Source organism: Loxodonta africana, chromosome 24 (assembly GCF_030014295.1).
Source record: "Loxodonta africana isolate mLoxAfr1 chromosome 24, mLoxAfr1.hap2, whole genome shotgun sequence".
Lineage (NCBI taxonomy): Eukaryota > Metazoa > Chordata > Mammalia > Proboscidea > Elephantidae > Loxodonta > Loxodonta africana.
The window spans coordinates 36478373-36500180 of NC_087365.1; the positions used below are offsets into that span (position 1 = coordinate 36478373).

At 47.4% G+C, this 21808-nt stretch overlaps 1 protein-coding gene across 1 annotated transcript in view; it reads left to right on the forward strand.

Moving 5' to 3' along the window:
• The window catches only part of MANBAL (mannosidase beta like), a 28726-nt gene extending 10602 nt beyond the window's left edge, over positions 1–18124 (forward strand). Inside the window, exons 2-3 of the mRNA XM_003411703.4 lie at positions 2160–2362; positions 17040–18124. Of these exons, the coding sequence (XP_003411751.1) occupies positions 2213–2362; positions 17040–17147 (258 nt within the window). The 5' untranslated portion in view covers positions 2160–2212 and the 3' untranslated portion in view covers positions 17148–18124. The remainder of the gene's footprint in view (positions 1–2159; positions 2363–17039) is intronic.
• Positions 18125–21808: the final 3684 nt, after the last annotated feature.

Sequence of the window (21808 nt, forward strand, 5' to 3'; positions counted from 1 at the left end):
CACACTTGGATCCAAATGATGTTGGATTCTTTCCAGAAGCCAGCTCCTTCCTGAGTGGATGAAGGTCTGCCAGCTCTGAGGGCTTGGAAAAGAATGGGTCTCAGGCTTTGAAGGCTATTCCCAGAGAAGACAGAACTGATTTGAAAAGTGGCCCCCTTGTTGGCGCAGGCACACGACTCCCAAAGTGACCAGGTCGTAAGGGAAACAATACATATTTGTGTGCATCCACTCCTGTTCACTTAGAAGATCATTTATATTTTCCTTCAGCCACTCCTCCAGGCTGTTAAAAGTTGCGAAGCAGTGAAGCAGCAGAACCAAGGTCGAGGAAAGTCTTCTGAACAGCCCCTTTAGCCCAAGGCCATTCCACAGAAATAGAATGTGGGCCCATGCCATTTGACATTTTCTGGTAGCCACATTAAAAAAGTGAAATTAATTTTAATAATATATTTCATTTAACCCAATATATATTACTTCAACAGGAAAATATTATTAAAGAGATATTTTACTTTCTTTTTGTATACGAAGTCTTTGAGTGTATTTACCTTAACAGCCATCCCAGTTCAGACCAGCTGGATTTCAGGTGCTCAGCAGCCACGTGTGGCTCGTGGCCACCACGTTGGATAGTACAGATTTAGTAGAAGATTGCATTGTGGCACAGATGTCTGAAATCACAAAGGGATGTCTTTGGAGTCAGGTGGATCTGATTCCAAAGTAAGTTTTCACCTTTCTTATTGGGGTGGGCAGAAGGAAGCTACTACTGAGTCTGTGATAGACCAGGACCTGTTCATTGATACAAGGGGTGGAGGAGGGCAGACAGACAGACTTGCAGGGGAGGTGCCACTTGAGCTCAGTCTCAGAGATGGGCCGAGGGGCTCGCGGGGCATGCAGAACGGGAATGGGCATTCCTGGCAGAGCGCACAGCTCAGGCAGAGGCACGTTGCTCTGGAGAACCACAGAAACAGTTCTTTCAGCTCTTCAGGGTACTAGGAGTGGGGGGCCCTGGTGAAAGGAGAGGCTAAAGAGGTGGGGCGAGGCTGGACCTTCTACCACCAGCTGCCACCACCCCTCAGGTCCATGCCATCAGCATCTCTTGTCTGGATTAGTGGCAGTAGCCTCCGGTTCCTTCTCCTGATTGCTCCTCGACCCCCATCCATTTAAAATGTAAGTCAGATCATGTCACTGTGCTCAGAACCCTGTGGTGGCTTTCCATTTTACTCAAATCAGAAGTGTCAGGGTCTTGCAAGATCTGGCCCTGCCCCTTTACCTCTCTGATCTTACTACCTCCCTGAACACTGTCTCCTGGTCGCTCCTCTCTGGCCACACTGGTCCCTTCCCCTGCCCTGGGCCCATTACGTTTGCTTTTCTCTCCATGGGAATATGCTTCTATCAGATATTCAGATGGCTCACTCACTTCACATCTCTGCGACTTCATTTCCATCTCTGTTCTTCTGAGAGGCCCTTCTCACCATCCTCTAAATAATGCCCTTTTTAGATTTTTTTCAAAACGTTATCACCACCTGGCATATACCTTCTCGATTTGTTCATCATCTGCCTCCTTCACGAGAATGTAGGCTCCAGGAAGACAGGGTTTGGTCTGTTTTGCTGACTCTTGCTCCACCAGGGCTTGGTGTTCAATAAATATTTGTTGAGTGAATGACTGGATGAATAAATGAATGAACAAGCAACACCTGGAACATGGCAGGCCATCAGTAAATGCGAGTTGATTTGAAATTTTTCTTGAAGTATTTCTTTTTGCATTTATTCACTTACCCTAATTTTATATTGAAAATTTTCAGCCAAAAAAAAAATGTTGAAAGAATGGGATAGCTATGCATATATCCTCCACTTAGATTCAGCAACTGTTAACACTTTGCCACAGTTGTTTTATGTATTCTTGCATGTACGTACATTTGTTTGTGGATGCTGAGCCAATTGAAAGTCAGTTGCAGAAACATGACACTTACCTCCTGATTTTAAAATATACAGTTACAGTAATCAAAACAGCCTGGTACTGGTATAACAATAGACATGTAGACCAATGGAATAGAATTGAGATTCCAGAAATAAATTCACACATCTCAGGTTAACTGATTTTTGACAAGTGTGCTAAGTCCACTCAATGAGAAAGAAACATGATGCTTACCCTTTGTATTTACAAGTTGGGTCTGGAGAGTGGTGAGTCTGGAGAAATCAGGCAGCGGCAGCTTGGGTCATGGCCTCCGACCTGGACTTCTCACCTCCCGAGGTGCCTGAGCCCACGTTCTTGGAGAACCTGCTGCGGTACGGACTCTTCCTGGGGGCCATCTTCCAGCTCATCTGCGTGCTGGCCATCATCGTACCCATTCCCAAGTCCTACGAGGCGGTAAGTCCTTTCTTGTGAGCCTCGGCTCCCTGGGCGCCTGGCTGGAATCTAGGTACTGCTAGTAGATACCGCAGCAGCCAAGATCAGCAGGGACTGTGCTGGGCTTTGTTGATTTAGTGTTCCCCCAAATTCCCATTTGGTGGCATTTGAACCCCATAAGTGATACTTTGTGCATCTGGTAAGCAGATTTTTATTTAGTGTCTACTTGATGTCAGTCTGCTGAAAGATGTAGTGTCTGCCTTCAAGGACCTTCTATTCCTTTGAGGCAAGCAGATATTAGGCTACTCCTCATGTGTGCTTCCGTGAGAAGTACAGTGTTCTGTGAGGGTGTGCATTAAAGGGGAGGACCTGACCTTATCCTGGGGCAGAGGCTGAGCTGTCCTCCCAAGGAGGCAGCATTTGAACTGAGACAAGGGATAAGAAGATTTCTGCCAGGTGAAGTAGGGATGGGGCAAGCGCAGTGTTCCAGGGAGAGAGAACTGCATGTGCAAGGGACTGGAGGAGTAAAGGAACAGGCTAGTTCAAGGAACTGAATAAAGGTGACTAGTTGGAGCATAGGGAGGGAGAAGGGGACATGGTGAGAGGCATAGCCCAGGATGGCAGGGCCCAGGAGGGTTTTAAGTAAGACAGTGACATGATCAGACTGGCTTTTTTGTTTTTTTGATTCTTAAGTCTCTTTTATACATTCCCTGCCCCCACTTTTCTCATGACATTGGTTTGTTGGAGAAAGCAGATCATTTGTCCTGTACAGTATTGGCATCCAGGATTTGGCTGGTTGCTTCCTTGAGGTGTCATTTAACATGTTTCTCTGTCCCCCATATTTCCTGTTAACTGGAAGTTAGATTTTGAGGCTTGATTCAGTTCAGGTCAGATGATTTGATGAGAATAACTCCTGGCTGCTGCTATGTATTCCCTATTGTATGTCACCTCCAATAACTACTTGTGACAACACATGTGACATATCTACAGGGAAGCTCATTAGAGACTCATTGCACAGGGTTTTTACCGGGGGCTGGTTATTTAGGCACCCTCTGCCTAGTTGTTGTTGTGGTTAGGTGCCCTCAAGTCTGTTCCAACTCATAGCAACCCTATGGACAACAGAACGAAACACTGCCTGGTCCTGAACCATCCTTACAATCGTTGTTATGCTTGAGCTCATTGTTGCAGCCACTGTGTCAATCCACCTCGTTGAGGGTCTTCCTCTTTTCCGCTGACCCTGTAATCTGCGAAGCATAATGTCCCTCTCCAGGGACTGATCCCTCCTGACAACATGTCCAAAGTATGCAAGACGCAGTTTCGCCATCATTGCCTCTAAGGAGCATTCTGGCTGTACTTCTTCCAAGACAGATTTGTTCGTTCTTTTGGCAGTCCATGGTATATTCAGTATTCTTCGCCACCACTACAATTCAAAGGCGTCAACTCTTCTTCGGTCTTCCTTATTCATTGTCCAGCTTTCACGTGCATATGATGTGATTGAAAATACCATGGCTTGGGTCAGGTGCACCTTAGTCTTCAGGGTGACATCTTTGCTCTTCAACACCTTGAAGAGGTCCTTTGCAGCAGATTTGCCCAGTGCAATGCATCATTTGATTTCTTGACTGCTGCTTCCATGGGTGTTGATTGTGGATCCAAGTAAAATGAAATCCTTGACAACTTCAGTCTTTTCTGCGTTTATCATGATGTTGCTCATTGGTCCAGTTGTGAGGATTTTTGTTTTCTTTACGTTGAGGTGTAATCCATACTGAAGGCTGTGGTCTTTGATCTTCATTAGTAAGTGCTTCAAGTCCTCTTCACTTTCAGTAAGCAAGGTTGTGTCATCTGTATAACGCAGGTTGTTAATGAGTCTTCCTCCAATCCTGATGCTCTGTTCTTCGTATAGTCCAGCTTCTCGTATTATTTGTTCAGCATACAGATTAAATAGGTATGGTGAAAGAATACAACCCTGACGCACACACCTTTCCTGACTTTAAACCAATCAGTATCCCCTTGTTCTGTCCAAACAACTGCCTCTTAATCTATGTAAAGGTTCCTTATGAGCCTAGTACGTACCAAAATTCCAGACTTCAAGAAGGAAAGCCAGTGTTCAGCATAAACCATGTTGTTTGCACAGTTAAGGGACAGTGAGTCACTCTTATCAGTTCTGGAAGTTATGGGAACCTTCCTGAAATCCACGTTCCCAGATGCCAGCCAGGGGCCAACCTTTGAGCTTTTCTAAGAATAGTGGTCTCTCTGTGTTAACTCTTTTCTGCACACCTACAGTGTAATTAAAATATTTAGTAACTAAATATTGTTTTTTCCTAGTAACAGACTCAATGCAATTTAAGATTTCTTCTTGGTTCTTTATTGGCCTCGGAATATGTCCTAAGAGGGATTTACAGTCCAAGTACTGTGTTTAGTAATCCTTTTCTTTGCCATGGCTCGTGTGCTTCAATTTGTTTTGTTTTGTTTTAAATAATTTTTATTGTGCTTTAAGTGAAAGTTTACAAATCAAGTCAGTCTCTCACACAAAAACCCATATACACCTTGCTACACATTCCCAATTACTCTCCCCCTAATGAGACAGCCTTCTCTCTCCCTCCACTCTCTCTTTTCATGTCATTTTTGCCAGCTTTTAAATCCCTCCACCCTCTCATCTCCCGTCCAGGCAGGAGATGCCAACCTAGGCTTACGTGTCCACCTGATCCAAGAAGCTCACTCCTCACCAGTATCCCTCTCCAACCCATTGTCCAGTCCAATCCATGTCTGAAGAGTTGGCTTCGGGAATGGTTCCTGTCCTGGGGCAATAGAAGGTCTGGGGGCCACGACCACCGGGGTCCTTCCAGTCTCAGTCAGACCATTAAGTCTGGTCTTATGAGAATTTGGGGTCTGCATCCCACTGGTCTCCTGCTCCCTCAGGGGTTCTCTGTTGTGTTCCCTGTCAGGGCAGTCATCGGTTGTTGGTGGGCACCATCTAGTTTTCTGGTCTCCGGCTGATGTAGTCTCTGGCTTCTGTGGCCCTTTCTGTCTCTTGGGCTCATAATTACCTTGTGTCTTTGATGTTCTTCATTCTCCTTTGATCCAGGTGGGTTGAGACCAATTGATGCATCTTAAATGGCTGCTTGCTAGCGTTTAAGACCCCAGATGCCACTCTTCAAAGTGGAATGCAGAATGTTTTCTTAATAGATTTTCTTATGCCAATTGACTTAGATGTCCCCTGAAACCATGGTCCCCAGACCCCTGCCCCTGCTACGCTGGCCTTCGAAGCATTCAGTTTATTCAGGAAACTTCTTTGCCTTTGGTTTAGTCCAGTTGTGCTGACCCCGCCGTATCGTGTTCAATTTGTTTTTAATTTTTAGGAATTTTTTTTCTTTTTGACTTAATTTTATTTTGTAATTAAATAAACTATTTATATACAACATTTCTCAAAGTCAAAGCTATGTAACAAGGTACATTCACGGAAATTAAATTTCTGTACCCTCCACTATATTCCTTCCCTCCCCCATAGATAATCATTTTTGCTATTTTGATTTATCCACCCATTGTTTCTTTTTGAAAATATAAGCAAATACATATATATGTGTGTGTGTATTTATCTAAGCATATTTCCCCCTTTGATACACAAAAGATAGCCTACTATTAATAGCAAGCTATTAGTTTCACATCTTTTTTTCATTCAACAGTATCCAATATCTCCTGGAGATTATTATGTCCTGGAGATTCTGCTTATGAAGCTGGGAGGGCAATGGGGCATTTACTCATGTGCGGGGGTACCCTGGCAAAGGAGCAGGCTTAGTGGTAGGGATGAGAAGGGAACAAGGAACATGCTGAGTTCAATTTTAAACAGGAGCCTTTGAGATGTCCAGGTGGTTCTGTCGAGTAGGCATAGGCAGTTGGACTTCCGGGTCTGTAGTGGGAGGAGAGGCTTGAGCTAAGTGTTGACCAACATTTGGGAGTTGATGTGATTGGAGCCATTGGTGGGGATGAGGTCACGAAAGGAGAGAATATGGAGGAGGAGGAGAAGAGGGCCTAGGATGGAGGCTTGAGGAGCTCCTGCATTTAAAAATGGGACAGGTAGGTGAGAAGGAGCAGCCAGCAAGGGCAGGGAAAGGCTCATGCCTCTAGGTTGTTCTGTTCATCTCCTTTCTTACTCTCGTATTTTGAGAAGGAGGTCATGATGGGAGGTTTTCTACCCACAGTTGTATCACACTTTACAAATGTAATCCCTGTGCTCTTGGGCTCTGTCTTCACACACATGGCATGCTATTGGGTATTATAAATAACAAACATTTTTTATTGTCACAGCCACTGATGAAGCCTGCTAGGAGTCCCTAGAGGGGGAGATGATGAATGTTCTTGTTTTATAGGCAGAGATGTGGAGTCAGAGGTGTGTGGCCTTTTGGAGAGCTGGGAAGCTGCTTTCCTCCCATTGTGTTCTTAACCCTTTGAGGTGAGCTGCCGAGGACTGGGTCAGCTCAACAAACTTTTAGGCAAAGGATGCCCTTTATCTCTGTGAGGTTTTTGGTGGCACAGGTGGGTCGAGCTCTGTTGAGGCAGAGAGTTGACAAAGGGCTCAAAAATATGCCACATACACACACACACAGAAACTCACACAAACTGCCATTTACAGGTTAACTTGGGACAACAAGCTCATCTTTTAAAATATAAATATAGAACATCACATCTCATTTTCATTTTATCTTGCCGTTTAGGGGAATAAGGCTCACAGAAGTGAATTGTCCTCATAACTGAAGCTTACTGTTTTATTTTAGCTTTTTATTTTTAGGTTTTCAACGGATCAGTAGCAAAAATACTCAGTACCATTAATTTATATTTATATTAGTGCTTCAGGCCAGCAAATGGTCCCCAATTACATAGGGATTCCTCCTGCCAACTTTCTTCTTTGTGTCCCCATAAGGCAGTCTTCTCTCACAGCCAAACTCCTAAATAAGTGGAAGGAAACACTGTATTCTGTGCATGAACAAGAAGATTCCAAAGCAAGAGTGTTAGGACTGCTCCTTAGAGGATGTGCCTCACAGCTTACTGGGGTTTGGAATTTGGGTGGGGAGGGGGAAAACGAGGAGGGTAAGTTGGGAAGGGCGCTCTTAGGGAGGAAGGGAGCCTGGGGAGTGGGTACAGTTTGTGGGGGCCCCAGGCAACCTGCGGGCAGTAGGGAAGCACCTGGAAATGGTAAAGGGCAGGCGTTGGGAGAGGGGGCAGATGTGGGGGATGGAGGACCCAGAGAAAAGCTTGCTGTCTTTGCTGTTTTGCTTAGACCAACATCATCCGTCTTGCCTGGCCTATAGGAACAAGGTTGATTAGTGGCTTTTTGAGTCAGAACACGATAGTTTTGGCTCCAGATGATGGGAAAGCCTTTGAAAAGCAAAAGAATGTCTTTCCTGTTGTTCTAATAAGCTGATTTTTTGCAACTAGTTTATGACTTCAGTACTTCAATAGTTAGATTATTTGAAAGCTCATTTGGGGGTAATCAGGGAAGAAAAAAGAGAAATACAAATTCTTCCCACCCTACCCCCTTTCTTTTTCATGTTAAGAACAAGAACCAATTCGTAAAATCGAAACCGAAGTCCCTAGAATCATAATCCAAATAAGAATGTTTTCTCACTGACACCTCATTTAAACTAAGACCCAAGAAATGAACATTTGAGCCTGATCGAGGCCTGGGGCCACACTTAATCCAAGCTTTTTCTTGTTGACTGGATTCTAAAATATAAGGTAGTAAATCCTCACACTATTTCTGTCTAGTCTAGGATGGCAGGTATGTTTTTTCTCTCACACCAAGTCTAATTATGGTGGCAATGGCGAAAAGGATTCTGGGCTGCTACGAGGCTCCAGAGGAAAGCTATTGATCAGTGATGTCTGCAGAAGCAAGGGGCTAGAGAGTGGTGGGGAGCTTTCAGAGCCCTGGGCTGTACCTCTAGAGGCTCTGATTCAGTTGTTTTTGACTGAAGCCTCTGAGTAGTAGTTATTAAAGTGCTCAGGTGATTCTAATACGCAGCCACTGATCTAATCCTTAGTTCATTTCCCTGAAGCAGAAACCGGTTTTGGGAGGATGGTAGTTGTTTAGTTTTAGCTGTGTTAAGTCTGATATAATGAAAGCAAGACATCCAAGTGGGAAAGAAAGAGCCAGCAAGAAGTCAGGTCTAGAGAGAGACCTGGGAATTATCCACACAGTATTATTACTTGAAAGAATGAGTTGCTGAGATTTCAGGGGAAATTAAAGTTCAGAAAAAACCTGAACTTGAAGTAGTTTATGTGCAACGGAGATATGTGGAAAAGATGCACGTTCTGCTCCAGAACCTTTGAACAGGAATGCAGCTGGGCCTCTGGAAGGGGCAGGAACTGGGGAGCCCATCGCTTATCATCTGCATTTTCCGGGCTATGCTTCCATGGCCCTCTGCGCCCTGCTCCCTCTGCCTCTGTCCCTGTGGTGAGATGCAGTATGACCACTGACAGCTCCCAGCTTGACAGAGTCTGACTTCTTGCTCAGTTCCAGTTCCAAAATCCCCGGCTTTGGACAGCTGTGGCCAGTAGGCAGGGGAGGGCAAGGTCAGTTCTCAGAGGAGCTGGAGATTAGACTCACTGTCTCAGGAGACAGGGCAGAGTAGTGGGAAGAGGACCAGGAGGGTGCGGCCTGCCGGAAAACTGTCGAGGATTTCAAAGAGGACACATGTGAAACCTAGTCCCCACAGAGACTGGGAGATGAGAACGATCAAGAAAGCCCGGTGTTTGACTGCCGTGTCCAGGCAGCTGTCCTTCAGTGTTTGGTTTCAGTAGAACAAAGTTCTTATTAGGGAGCCACTGGAGCCCTAGTGGAAACCCTGGTGGTATAATGGTTAAGAGCTACAGCTGCTAACCAAAAGGTTGGCAGTTCGAATCTACTGGGTACTCCTTGGAAACCCTATGGGACAGTTCTGCTCTGTCCTGTAGGGTTGCCTTGAGTCTCAACGACTCAACGGCAATGGGTTTGGTTTGGAGCCCTAGTGATGCAGTGGCTAAGAGCTTGGCTGCTAACCAAAAAGTCGGCAGTTTGAATCCACCAGCTTCTCCTTGGAACCCTGTGGGGCAATTCTACTGTGTCCTAGAGGGAAGGGTCACTATGAGTCAGAATTAACTCGATGGCAACGGGTTTGGTTTTTGGATAGGCTTCAGGAGCCTGTGGGCTCCTGGAAGTTGTGTTCAAAATAGTGGTGTCTTTATGTTCAGGTACATTTTCAGGAGGAAATAGTCTATCGCTTTTCTCAAAGAAGAGTACAGTAGTTTAAGGGGATGGGAGCCTACTTCCAGGAGTTTAAGGAGTAGGTAACAAAGTAAAGGTTAAAGGCCATCTCTTCTTCCTTCCCAAAAGCCTGCCTGACCTTAGCTCCCCAGCCCTCCTTTGGTTCAGTTTTTATACAGAATGTTGCTCTGAGTCAACCCTAAGCAAGTGGGTGTTGACTTTTAGTTCAGCAACTCATGTAGCAGATAGTCAGTATTAGTTCATCTGGTAGTTAATTATAAACATTCATAGTATAGTTTAATGGTGTTTCCCTCTCATGATTAAAACATGTTCTTACCAAGGCGGGTGGGGAGAATGCTGACTGTTCTAATCTTTTCATATGTTTATGCCTCATCTCCCTAGCTAGATGCTAGCTCCTAGAAGGCAGCTACCTTCCTTTCCATGTTGTTGCCCTTGTTAATTGCTGTAGTCTCTTCTGGTAGTAATGGGAGACTCTTTCTGATGAATGGTCAGAAACGCAGCTTCCCAAAGACATTTTATTGTCTTAGAACCAGGAATTTCTAGGCACAGTTGGATCCAGGGGCTCAAGAGGTCATCAGGGCTCTGCCTCTCTCTGTCTCCTGGCTTTCCTAAGTGTGTTAGCTTCATTCTTAGGTTCTTGCCAAGTCAGCAAGGATGGCTGCAGCAGCCCCAGTCGGCATTGTTATTGCTCATGACTTACTACAGAGAGAAACCATTTCTCTGCCTATGTCCACCTCCCAAATCTCATAGAAGGCCTCTGCTTGGCCACTTGCTTGTACCTTTGTCCCATAGGTAGGAAGCGGGAATGGGTACCATTTCTTACCAGACCATAGCTAACTGCCCACTTCTGTGGCCACTGTGACTGAGAGTACCCCCAGAACCAAATGGGATAGGGAAAGGACAGGGCCCCAATGGGAAAGGGGTCCTGGGCAGACAAAGATAACAGATGCCTAGCCTTGTGATCTAGTGGGAGAGAACTCACTAGAATTGATGGCAAGAGTGGTGGCTTTCATTGTGATGCCCACATGGGTGTCAACTATCAACCAGAAGGGCCCACAGTGTTTGAAGCCCTGGAAGGGATAGAGACTTCTTGTAGGGCAGGGGTCTAAAAGGTAAGGATCTTGATTTTAACCTAGGCCCCTGGTTACCGTGAGGGCTGCCATAAAGTATATATGGCAAGCATATACCCATTTTTGACACCACAGGAGACGGATTCACAGAGCCAACTCTGAAATTCTGCTTGGTATTATTTTTTTAAGCTTGGGAGGAGTTTGCAGGTGAATTGGGTGTTTTTTAGTAAAAGAGACATTCCAGAGAGATTGCTGTGTGGTAGGCAGGATGAGGGTATAAACATGCTCCCTCCAGCTTCTGATCTTGAGATGTATACTGGCATAAACATGCTCCCTCCAGCTTCTGATCTTGAGATGTGTACTGGCTTCTGGGAGAGTCGTTTGGACTCCCAAGGAGCCACAGACCATTTGGTGGGAAGGGCCAGCAGAGCTGTGCTGAATTGTATCTGGAATGAGCACCCCAAGGCTGTTCTTTCTAATCATAGCTCTTCTCGCCTGCCAAGTGAGTCCTGGACTCTGTGTCTCTGTTCGCCTTGTTGAGCCCACATGAATGGGCCTCCCCCGCTGCCTGTTTCAACTAGTCCTATCCTTCTCCCAAGGCCATTGCTAGTTCCATTTCTGCGAGGTCTTCTCTGCCCCCACTCTGTCAGGGCCTTGGGCAAGAGTGAAACTGTGGATTGAGCAAGAGCTTCAGCATCAGGCAGACTTGGTCTGAGTGCTGGCCCAGCTTTAGTCTACTTGAGCCTCAGGTTCTGAGCTATTAAAAGAAGGACATGCACGCCAACCCCAGAGTTTTTGGAGGATCAGTGAGATGAGGTGTGTGAGGGTACCTGAGCATACATAGTGCCTTTCTTTCCTCGGACTGTTTTAGAGACGAGAATGGTTCAGTTAGTGTGGAGTGGCATTTTGCCCAGATTTACAGAACTAAATCCACATTGAACTGTGTAGTGGAAATCATAAAACTCAGTGTGCCATCTCTGTTGGAAGGGATTTGATGCATTGTGGCACAGATTTGATTATTTGAATCTGATGAATAGTGGCAATTTTCTGGCCTCATAAGCAGCTGTAGAGCCTCTTCATTATTCATGGGGTCCGTGTCCACAGGGGACTCCTCTGCAGACCCAGTAACTACCTGGCGGTGGCTTTCTTTTGCTCTCAACAGTGTGATTGTTACATCAGAGGAGGTGAGGTGCTCTCAGATTTAAAGGTGGGGCTGTACCGTTCACAGTCTGCCCTTTGCCTGGTGTGGACTGTCTATGTATGTTTGAAGGGAAATGAGAAGTCAACCATTCATTCTGCCCTTCTTGCCAGCTAACACTGTGGAGCCACAGGCTCTGTGACTAGGACCCTAGGTTCTGAATCATGTGTGTAACAGCCACCTTTGCTTCCCTACAGCTTGGGGAGAAGCCGGCTGTGTCACATTGGGCCAGTCATCAAGTCTCAGTGAGCCCGTTTCCTTGTCTGTAAACTACAGTTCACTGTGGCTAGCTTATCAGGGTGACTGGGAGGCTTAGTGAGCTGATGCTTGTAAAGCACCCATATGGTCCTCGCCCAGTGCATGTAAGTTCTCTTCTTCATTGTCCATGGGGCCTGACATACCACCTTGCATGTATGGATGAGAACTAATAGGTGATGAATGCCAAGCACCTGTGCAGAGGGTGAAAGGGAGCAGAGTATTTATAGTCCAGAGTGACAGAGTGAGCTGTGTGAGGGGCATGCCTGGAGATGGCCCAGGTTGAAATGGGAATGGCCCTGGAGGCCTCGCTGAGGCTTGTGGAATTTGTCACATATGAAAGAACCAGCAACATTTTTAAAACAGAAAACAGACATGATCAGGTCTTTGTCATTGTTTCAGGAAAATAGACTCTGAAAGTAGTGTGGAGGATGATGAGAAGAGAGAAATATGGGGGAAGGGCAGGAAAACCTGAGGGAGGCTGTCACATGAGGGGGCAGGCGGGAGACTGTGGGGTCTGATCAGCACAGAGGAGTGCTTGTGGAGGGGATGGGCGGAGTCTAGTGCCCCTTGGACGGGAAAATGGACAGGACCTGGGGAAAGACTGGATGTGGGGAGCATAAGAGAATGGCAAGTACTCAGAACTCAGAAATGACTCGGAGGTTTCTACCTTGGGGAACTGGGTGGGTGACGATGCCAAAAACTGATATGGGGGAGAGGAGGAGGTCTAGGGTGAAGAAACAGATAATACCTTCAGATAACTCAATGGCTGTAATATGTGCACACACCCACTGAGAGCTGCTTTCAACTGTGAAAAGTAAAGCATGACTCGTGGGGTGCTAGCCCACTTCTCTGACTCCCGTAGGGACTTCAGTCACAAACAAGGGGCTCTGAATGGCCCATAGACAGAATCTGGCACACGCTATTCCTATTTTTCCGTAGTCATCTTGTGGTCCTAGAGGCTTTTAAACAGAGAGAAAGTAGATTTTACAGCTGACTCGGATTCATGGTCTTCATTGGCCCTGAAGTCCCCAGGAAACCTGGGAGAGGCTATACGATACAAATGTTAGAAGTTTAGGTTTAAATTCTGGCTTTGCCATTCACCAGCTAAGTCCTTACACAAGTCACATAGCCTCTCTGATTGTCTGTTCCTTCAGCCATAAAATGGGGCTCATTATGGCACTTTGTGAGGTTAAAATAAGATTATGTCCAGGACATATAATATGGCGAGATTTGGCATATTGTAAATAATAAATATTAGCAGCTGTCGCAACCATTATCACCACTATCATTAATATTAACGTCTATGACTAGCCATATTTTAGAGTTTAAAGTCTGCCCATGGAAAAAGTGAAGGCCGTTACTAGATGTATTTTCTTGGTGATAAACAAGCTTCCTTGGTTTTGGGAGACTTGCCTGTTCTTTCATTTCATTCATTCATTAATTCATTCAGCAACAATTGAAGCTTTCCCCAGGAGCCCACAGAGCTCAGGGGCTAGTAGGGGAGACCGATGTGAAAACATGTAATTATGGTAAAACAGTGGTGGTGTATATAAGGTTCCTGGGTACTTGGGGTGGGGGGCAGGTGTTAAAGGAGGAGGTGCACCCTGCTGAAGGTGGAGGACCAGAGAAGAAAGGCAAGACAGTGAGTAGGTGTGTTCTTTGAGCTGATCAAACCACGAGGAGGGGTTTGCTAGGTGGCCAAGGAAAGAAGGGTGCTTCTCCTGGCAGAGGCCTTGAGGCCATGGGCCTGACCCAATGTGTCAGTAGGGGGGAAGAGCCCAAATGAGGCTGGAGAGTTGGCCTACTTAGATGCCACTCCAGGTGTGGGACGAGGCTGTGGGTGATGGAGAGCCACTGGAGGGTTTAAGGTGGGGGTGCAGTGGTCCAGTTGGATCTGTACTTTAGAAAAATTCCTTTGGCATCTGCACAAGGGATAGGATAGAGAGAGCAGGGAGGACGGTTAGTGTGGGCAGAACTGAAGTGGGGGCTTTGATGCTAGTGACAGAGTCGAGAGGTTGTTGTTAGGTATCATCGAGGGTTTTCTTGGCTGTAATCTTTACAGAAGCAGATTGCCAGATTTGAACCACCAACCTTTTGGTTAGCAGCTGAGCACTTAACGTTAAGTGTCACCAGAATTCCTTCAAGGGGTTATTGTTGTGTGCCCTTACTCATAGTGAACATATAGGACAGAGTAGAACTGCTCCATAGGGTTTCCTAGGCTGTAATCTTTATGGGAGCAGATCTCTAGGTCTTTTCTTGCTCAGAGAAACTGGTGGGTTTAAACCACTCACCTTTGATTAGCAGCCGAGCACTTAACTGTTACGCCACCAGGATTCCTTCTTGGAAGTCAAATCAACAGGACTTGGTGACTGATAGGATGAAGGGGAGGAGAGAAAGTGTAGGGACTCTGGTTGCTGTGCCTGTGGAGCGGAGGGACTGGATGGGAGGAGGGACCACCAGTCCCAGTCACCTGACAGACATTTGGATCTGGGTGGCTGGAGCTTCCGTGGGGAGGTCTGTCCTGGAGGTGCTGGACACGATGAGGTGCCTCAGAGAGGGTGTGTGGAGTGAGGGAAGCACTGGGGACAGAACCTCGGTATCACCACCTCTGGATTCTGAACTGGGCATCATTTAAACCCGAGGAGGCACCCCGCTTTGAGCTCAGAAGGTGGGCTCCATTCCCTGGAGATCCAGGCAAGCCCTGGCAAGTTCCCTATGCAGAAGTCACCAGGCCTGGTTAGGGCCTGTTCGCCTGAGGGCGTTCATGGAGACTGCTTTCTGTGGAGGTACTATGGTAGGGCTGGTTTCAAGCTCCCAAGATCACCACATGCATTGCGTCTTGCTGCGTTTGCCTTCATCGTTAGCCTCCCCAGTGGACACAGCAGAAATTAGCGTGTGCAGCTGGTGGAGGGGCTCCTCTGACGTCTGTTTTTTGTTTATTTTAGGCTAACCATTTTTTCCCCAAGTTATATAAACAGTATCAGCACAGGGGATCCCTCAGTGTCATTACGTTGGTGGGAGAAGGCGAAGCAAGTGGAGGTGGGCAGTTCAGAACTCCAATCAGGGACCTGGCCAGGGTGGGGTAGGAGGCCCTCTTGTTATTTTAGGAAGATAACTCCATGCGTACCTGGAACTGGGCTGGCCCTTTACATCTGTGCTGTCTCATCTGGCTCGTGGGCAGGGTGGAGAGAAGACAAGGATGGCCTATAAGAGAGAGATGACAGACCTCCGCACTGGTCCTTGGGCAGGAACCGCCCCTCCCCCTCTGTGGGGCCTCTTCTGTATGGCAGAGGCTTAGACAGGGGCTCACAGGGTGAGCAGGGAGGTTTAGAAAGTAGATCATGCTGGAAGCTGGGGTTGGCAAATTAGACGTGAAGGAATTTTTTTTCTTCTATATGTAGTATGCTCCCTTCCAGTATTCTTTGTCTGCATTTTGTTTTCCTAGTTTTAATAAAGACACAAATGTTATTGGGTGCTGTGAAGTCAATTCCAACTCATAGCGACCCCATGTGACAGAGTAGAACTGTCCCATAGGATTTTCTTGGCTGTAATCTTTCTAGAAGCAGATTACTAGGCCTTTCTCCTGCAGAGCTGCTGGGTGAATTCAAACCACCAACTTTTTGATTAGCAGCCGAGTGCTTAACTATTGTGCCATGAGGGCACCTAAAGACACAGATTTGGGGTAACAACATTTCCCTACCCTAGTGCCAGGGGCAGTGGAATGGTGGAGGTCCTAGGGGGTGGGGGGATAGGCACCTGACTCTTTTTCGGGGCAGCTGCTACTTAGCCAGTTGCTGCCACGAGGGAGTAAGGGGCCAGTATCGCCAGATACTTAAAGTTTTCAGGAGAAGCTGGGAATCCAGATCTAATGAGAACACTCCCAGAAGGCCGAACTTTTAAAAGATAAACACTGAAAGCCAAATAAAGTCCGCCTGTGGGCCAGATGTGTGTTCTCTGGGCTAGACCAGCCTTCCTCACCCTTTCTGGCCGCAGCACGCTGAGTTATCACCAGAGGAGGAGGCAGCACTAGATAGGAGCAGGCTGAGTCTGTTCCAAACTCTTCTCTGGCATGAGCCTGAGTGGCCCGGGACAGGCCATGTTCCTTCTCTGGAGTCCACTTTCTTGATCAGCAGAATAAGGGCCAGGTCTGGATCTGTGGTTCTGAACTATCGTTAGCAGCAGAAGGTTTGTTAAACCAAATCTCACAACGAACAAATCTCTGGACAAAACAGAGCTGCTTCTGTTGAAGGAAGAGTCTGGAGTCCTGCCCTGAGTCTGCCTCCTGCCCCCTCCTCAGGGACACCTCTGCCAGGCTCCCCAGAACACAATGCAGTGACTGCCCACCTGCCAGCTGGTTGCTCTCTGGTCCCTCCCAGCCCTGGCATTCTGTGGGCTGACTGGAAGGGGAAGAATGGCAGAGGTGGAAGGAAATAGGCTGCAATAGAGCCATCCAACAGCTGCTTCTTACCCAAATTCTGCCAGGTCCCTGCCACAGGGTGCCTGGCCAGCCACAGGGTGCCACTGCCATTTACTGGGTGCTTTCCATGCGTTTGTGCCTCCTCACATCAGCCCTCCCAGGTGCGTATGACTCTTTCCGTTTCATAGATGAGTAAACCAATACACAGAAAGGAGAAATGAGTTGCCCACAAGGTTACCCTGCTGGGAAGTAGAAGAGCCTGGATTCCATTCAGGCCTGAGAGGCTCCTCCTCTTCCCTGTCGGGCCTCCTTTATTCTTCACTTGCTCCCTGAAGGCAATCCCACATACATGAGGATCCTGGGTCCCAATAATAATGGTTTCCATCCCTTTTGTTTCTGCGGCTTGCTTCAGTTTGCAAAGTCCCTTCAGATGTGGTCTCATTTCTCTAGTGTCAGGCTTGATTCATCTAAGTGGGACTCTTCCTTTTATCACCATGCAGGAGGCCGAGCCATCTGAGCCCAGAAGTGCTGAGGGGACAAGGAAATCCAAGGCTACTGGTCCTTCCACAAGCAAGAGGCCCAAGAAGGAGACCAAGAAGAAGCGGTAGAAGAGGAGGCCTGTGGAGCTGGGCAGGCGATGGCCTGGGGGAGTAGCCCTCCTGGGAATCAACATCCTGTTCCCACTCTCCACCCCAGACTCAGGATCTGAGGGGGCTGGGAACACCCTGTGACCACAGAGAGCTGGATGAACCCCAGGCCCCAGACCACCACTTCCCCTTCCTTCTGCTTCTGTGACAGTTTGGAGTCAAAACAAACCAAAAAAAAAAAAAACCAAAGCCCTTTGCCCTTGAGTCGATTTTGACTCATAGCGACCCCATAGGACATAGTAGAACTGCCCCATAGGATTTCTAAAGAGCGGCTGGTGGATTCGAACTGCTGACCTTTTGGTTAGCAGCTGAGTCGTTAACCACTATGCCACCAGGGTTCAAGAAGACTATAAAACTCCTTCTGAACAAAGACAGGAGGTTGTTTCAGAAGTCAGGTCGGCTCACAGAGTCAGATTTTCTTGCTAATCGCTGTGTCCACCCTTTGGCCACCACCCTGTGGATTTACACTCCCTTTCAGGAGGCCCTGTCTACCCCTGACCAGCACCGCAGCTCTCCCGTGAGTCACCAGCTTTTCTCTGCCGTGCAGACCTAGCCAGGCCTCACCTGTTCACTTAGGCTGAGAGACGTGCTGCTGCAGTGCCAGTGATCCTGCGCACTGGAGCAGCAGGTCTGAAAGGTGCCTGTCATGAGTGCCAGCAGAAGACCTGGGCCAGGGTGACTCCTGGCTCTCCTCCACCAGGTGGAAAAGATTTGCTGAATGAATGCATGCTTCTTGGGCACATGCTTTCTGCGCCTTCAAAATGGGGAATTTGCCAATCTCAGACCAACCTCTTTTCAACCCATTATAGCATATTCAAGGTGTGCCTTTTGGCTTCCACCTGTACAATAATCTCCCTCCCACTCAGTTCTTGTATCCCCGACCAGTGAGAAAAAGTTATCTGAGGAGGTAGATGTCAATAAACTGCACTGCATGCTGACTCTGCCTGCATGTTGTCTGCTGGTGAGGGAGAAGGGAAGCCAGGGTCCCTGCTCTGGCGGGTAGGGCCGTGGGGGCGAGGATGGCCAGAGCAGGGGGCAGCTCTGGTCAGAGCAAGTCACTCTGGGACAAGTTTTCAAGTCAAGACGCGTGTGGCCCTTAGTCACTGGAAACATTGTGAGCCTCCATGCATGTGTTAGAGTTTCCACAGGTTCCTGTTGCCTAAGGAAAATGCTGCTCGTCCTCCAGGTGGCTTGAGGAAAACCAAGGGCAATACAGTGGAAGGCCTCATGTGGCCTGGGATGGGTCATCCAGATGCAGTCATGTGCCCTGAATCAGCTGCTGAGGAAGAGCCCAACCCACCATAACTCAGACTTGTCCAGCTCATTCATAGTTTGCCAAATGCTTTGCCAGTTGTCAGCTGACGAGAAGGCGCTTAGGCGATGAGCATGGATTGTCTCCATTTTGTGGATGGGAAACGGAAGTCTACTTGAGAGTGGCCAAATTGGGACTTGGACCCAATCCATGGCCTTTCCTTGGTATTTAACACATGTCAAATGAGTATCTGTGGAGTCCCTGGGTAGTGCAAACAAGTAATATGCTTGGCTGCTAACTGAAAGGTTGAAAGTTTGAGTCTACTCAGAGGTGCCTTGGAACAAATATCTGGCTGTCTACTTCTGATAAATCAACCATTGAAAACCCTGTGAGGCACAGTTCTACTCTGACACACATGGGGTTGCCATAAATCAACCACTGAAAACCCTGTGAGGCACAGTTCTACTCTGACACACATGGGGTTGCCATAAATCAACCACTGAAAACCCTGTGAGGCACAGTTCTACTCTGACACACATGGGGTTGCCATAAATCAACCATTGAAAACCCTGTGAGGCACAGTTCTACTCTGACACACATGGGGTTGCCATGAGTTGGCGTTGACTCAACGGCAACTTGTTTAGTGATTGTCAGTAGGTGCAGTGATTGGAGGGTCCCTGCCATGCTGCAGAGGGCTTTGAAAGATCTTCCAGCACTTTAGGTTTCAGGAGAGGAAGTCTAGGAACTGGAGCTTGTGCATAACAAAGTGGCAGTCTTGGCCAGACACGAGCAGGGGGAGGGGCTTCTGCAGAGTACTTCTGTCCACAAACATTTACTGAGTCTCTTAGATGGGCATCATGCCAGCCGCTGGGGATGTAGACATCAGGAACCTTCCTAGAAACCTACAGTACACTTAGCCTGGTGGGAGATACGTGAACAGGTTTGATGTGGGGAGTTCTTTAACAAGAGTGAGCAGCAGATGCTGTGGGAGCTGAGCAGAGGGACACCCAGCTCAGTCTTGGGGGTTAGCACAGCCACCAGCTCAGTCTCGGGTCAGAGGCAGAGGGGAGGTAGCTGAGTCTTAAGGCCCCGTAGGAGTTGAAACCAGAGGGAAATTATACTGGGGGAGTGGGGGCCAGGCCTCTAGGGGAGACTTTTTCCAGCTTCCTGGAGGGGAGGCAGCCTCTGACTCACGGGAGTAGACCTGACTCCCTTAAATTGTCCCACGGAAGGCTGTTTGCCAGAGAACAGCACTAGGAAAGTCAAGGGCAATCTTTGCTGTTAAACCAGGCCCTCATTCCATGTAGTTTGTTGCATGTGGATGTCTTGGCTTCCAGAACCTCATCCTTGCCTGGTTTTCCTCCTCCATCACCCTTCCTCAGAGGGCCCTTAGTCCTCTTGTCTCTACACACACTCACTACACAATCCCATCCAGTCTTGTGGCTTTAAAAACCACCTCTACGCTGATGCCTTCTAAACATCTCTCCAGATGCCTCTCTTAAACTCTAGACTTCTATATCTGACTGCCTACTCACTGTGTCCACTTAGATACCCAATAGGCATCTCAAACCAAATTCCTGATCTTACACCTCCATTCCCAAGCCTACGGTTCTTATGGTTTTCCTCATTTTATAGAGCATCATCATTCTTCCAGCTGCTCAGGCCAAAAACATTGGAGGCATCCTTGACTTGCCTCTCCCTATCACACTCCATATCTGACCCCTTAATTCCTTGTGACTCAGAATTCAGAATGAGACCCCTTCGCACCTCTTCACTCTCTACCATTGTGGTCCAGCCGCCTTCATCTCACTTGAACGTTGTAGCAGCCTCCTCATAGGTCTTCTGCTTCCTTCCCTGCCCTCCTAGTCTTGTTCTCTCTCAACACAGCAGCCAGAGGGATTCCTTTAAAACATGTAAGATCATGTCCCTCACCTGCTCCCATCTCAGGTAAAGGCCAAAGTCTTCGCTGGAACCCTTGGGCCTGCAAGAGCTGTTCCACTTCGTCATCTCCCCAACCTCATCTCTCTCACTCTTCTCCTCACCCGCTCTCCTGTATCCTCCCTGGCCTCCATCATCCTCAAACATGCCAGGCAACCCTGCCTCAGGGCCTTTGAATTTGCTGTTCCCACTTTCAGATACTATGGCTGATGTGGTAGGCAGAATAATGGCCTCCCAGAGATGTCCACATCAGAATCCCCAGAACCTGTGAGCCTGTTACCCTACATGACAAAAGAGACTTTGTAGATGTGATTACGTTATCCTAGTGGGCCCAGTGTAATCACCAGTACTTATGAGGGAATGAGGGACCAGGAGAGAGATGGCTATGAGCTGAGGAATGTAGACAGCCTCTAGAACAGGAAAAGGCAAGGAAATGGGTTCTTCCTTAGTGTTTCCTGAAGGAACATAGCCCAGCCCACACCTTGATTTTAGCCCAGTGGGACCCATTTTGGACTTTTGGCCTCCAGAACTGTAAGGTAATAATTTTGTATTGTTTTATGCCGCTGAATTTGTACTAATTTGTTACAGCAGGATTAGGAAACTAATACACCTAATTTCCCTCAGATCATTAGGGAAACCTCTGGTCACCCAATTTAAAACTGTAACCTTTCTCCAACACTTCCTATCCTTTGTCCCTTAAATTGTTTCCTTGGCACTTACCACCACCTAACATACTCTGTATTTTACTTATTGTCTTCCACCTCAGAATATGAGCTCCATGAAAAACAGGAGTTTGTTGTTGTTTTACAGATGAATTCCCCAGGTCCTAGAGACTGTCTGGCATGTAGTAGGTACATGAATGAGTTAGTAGGGGAAGTAGTAGTAGGAAAGTAGTATCTGCCCTAACAATACAGCATCACGAGTGAGTATGCGTTATATATGCCCAGGCGCTTGATGCAGAATTTCATTTAGTTCTCGCAGCAACCTATGAGCTTGGCAACGCTATGATCCCCCTTTTACAGAGGAGGACATGAATGTGCCTGGAATTGAACCCAGGCAGCCTGACTCCAGTGTGCACTCTGAGTCACTTTGCTCTTTCCTCCCTTTCTTCCTTGGAATTCCCAAGGAGGCTTCTGTGGGGGAGAAAAGATCAGGTGCTGGAGGCTTTACTACCCAGAGGACTAAATCACTAATGGAAACTTAGGCTCACCAATGAGGAAGGGACTCTGGGGTAAAGTTTTTTGAGACAGCAAATTGGTGAATGAGATTTTGGAGCCAGAGAGCCACATTTGGACTCCGGACCCCATTGAACAGAGCTGTGTGATGCTAGGGGATTTCATGTTTCTGAGGCACAGGCCTGGTCCATCAAATGGAGGTCATAAAACAACCTTACAGTGCTGTCGTAAAATTAAAAATTAGATGTGTGTATATG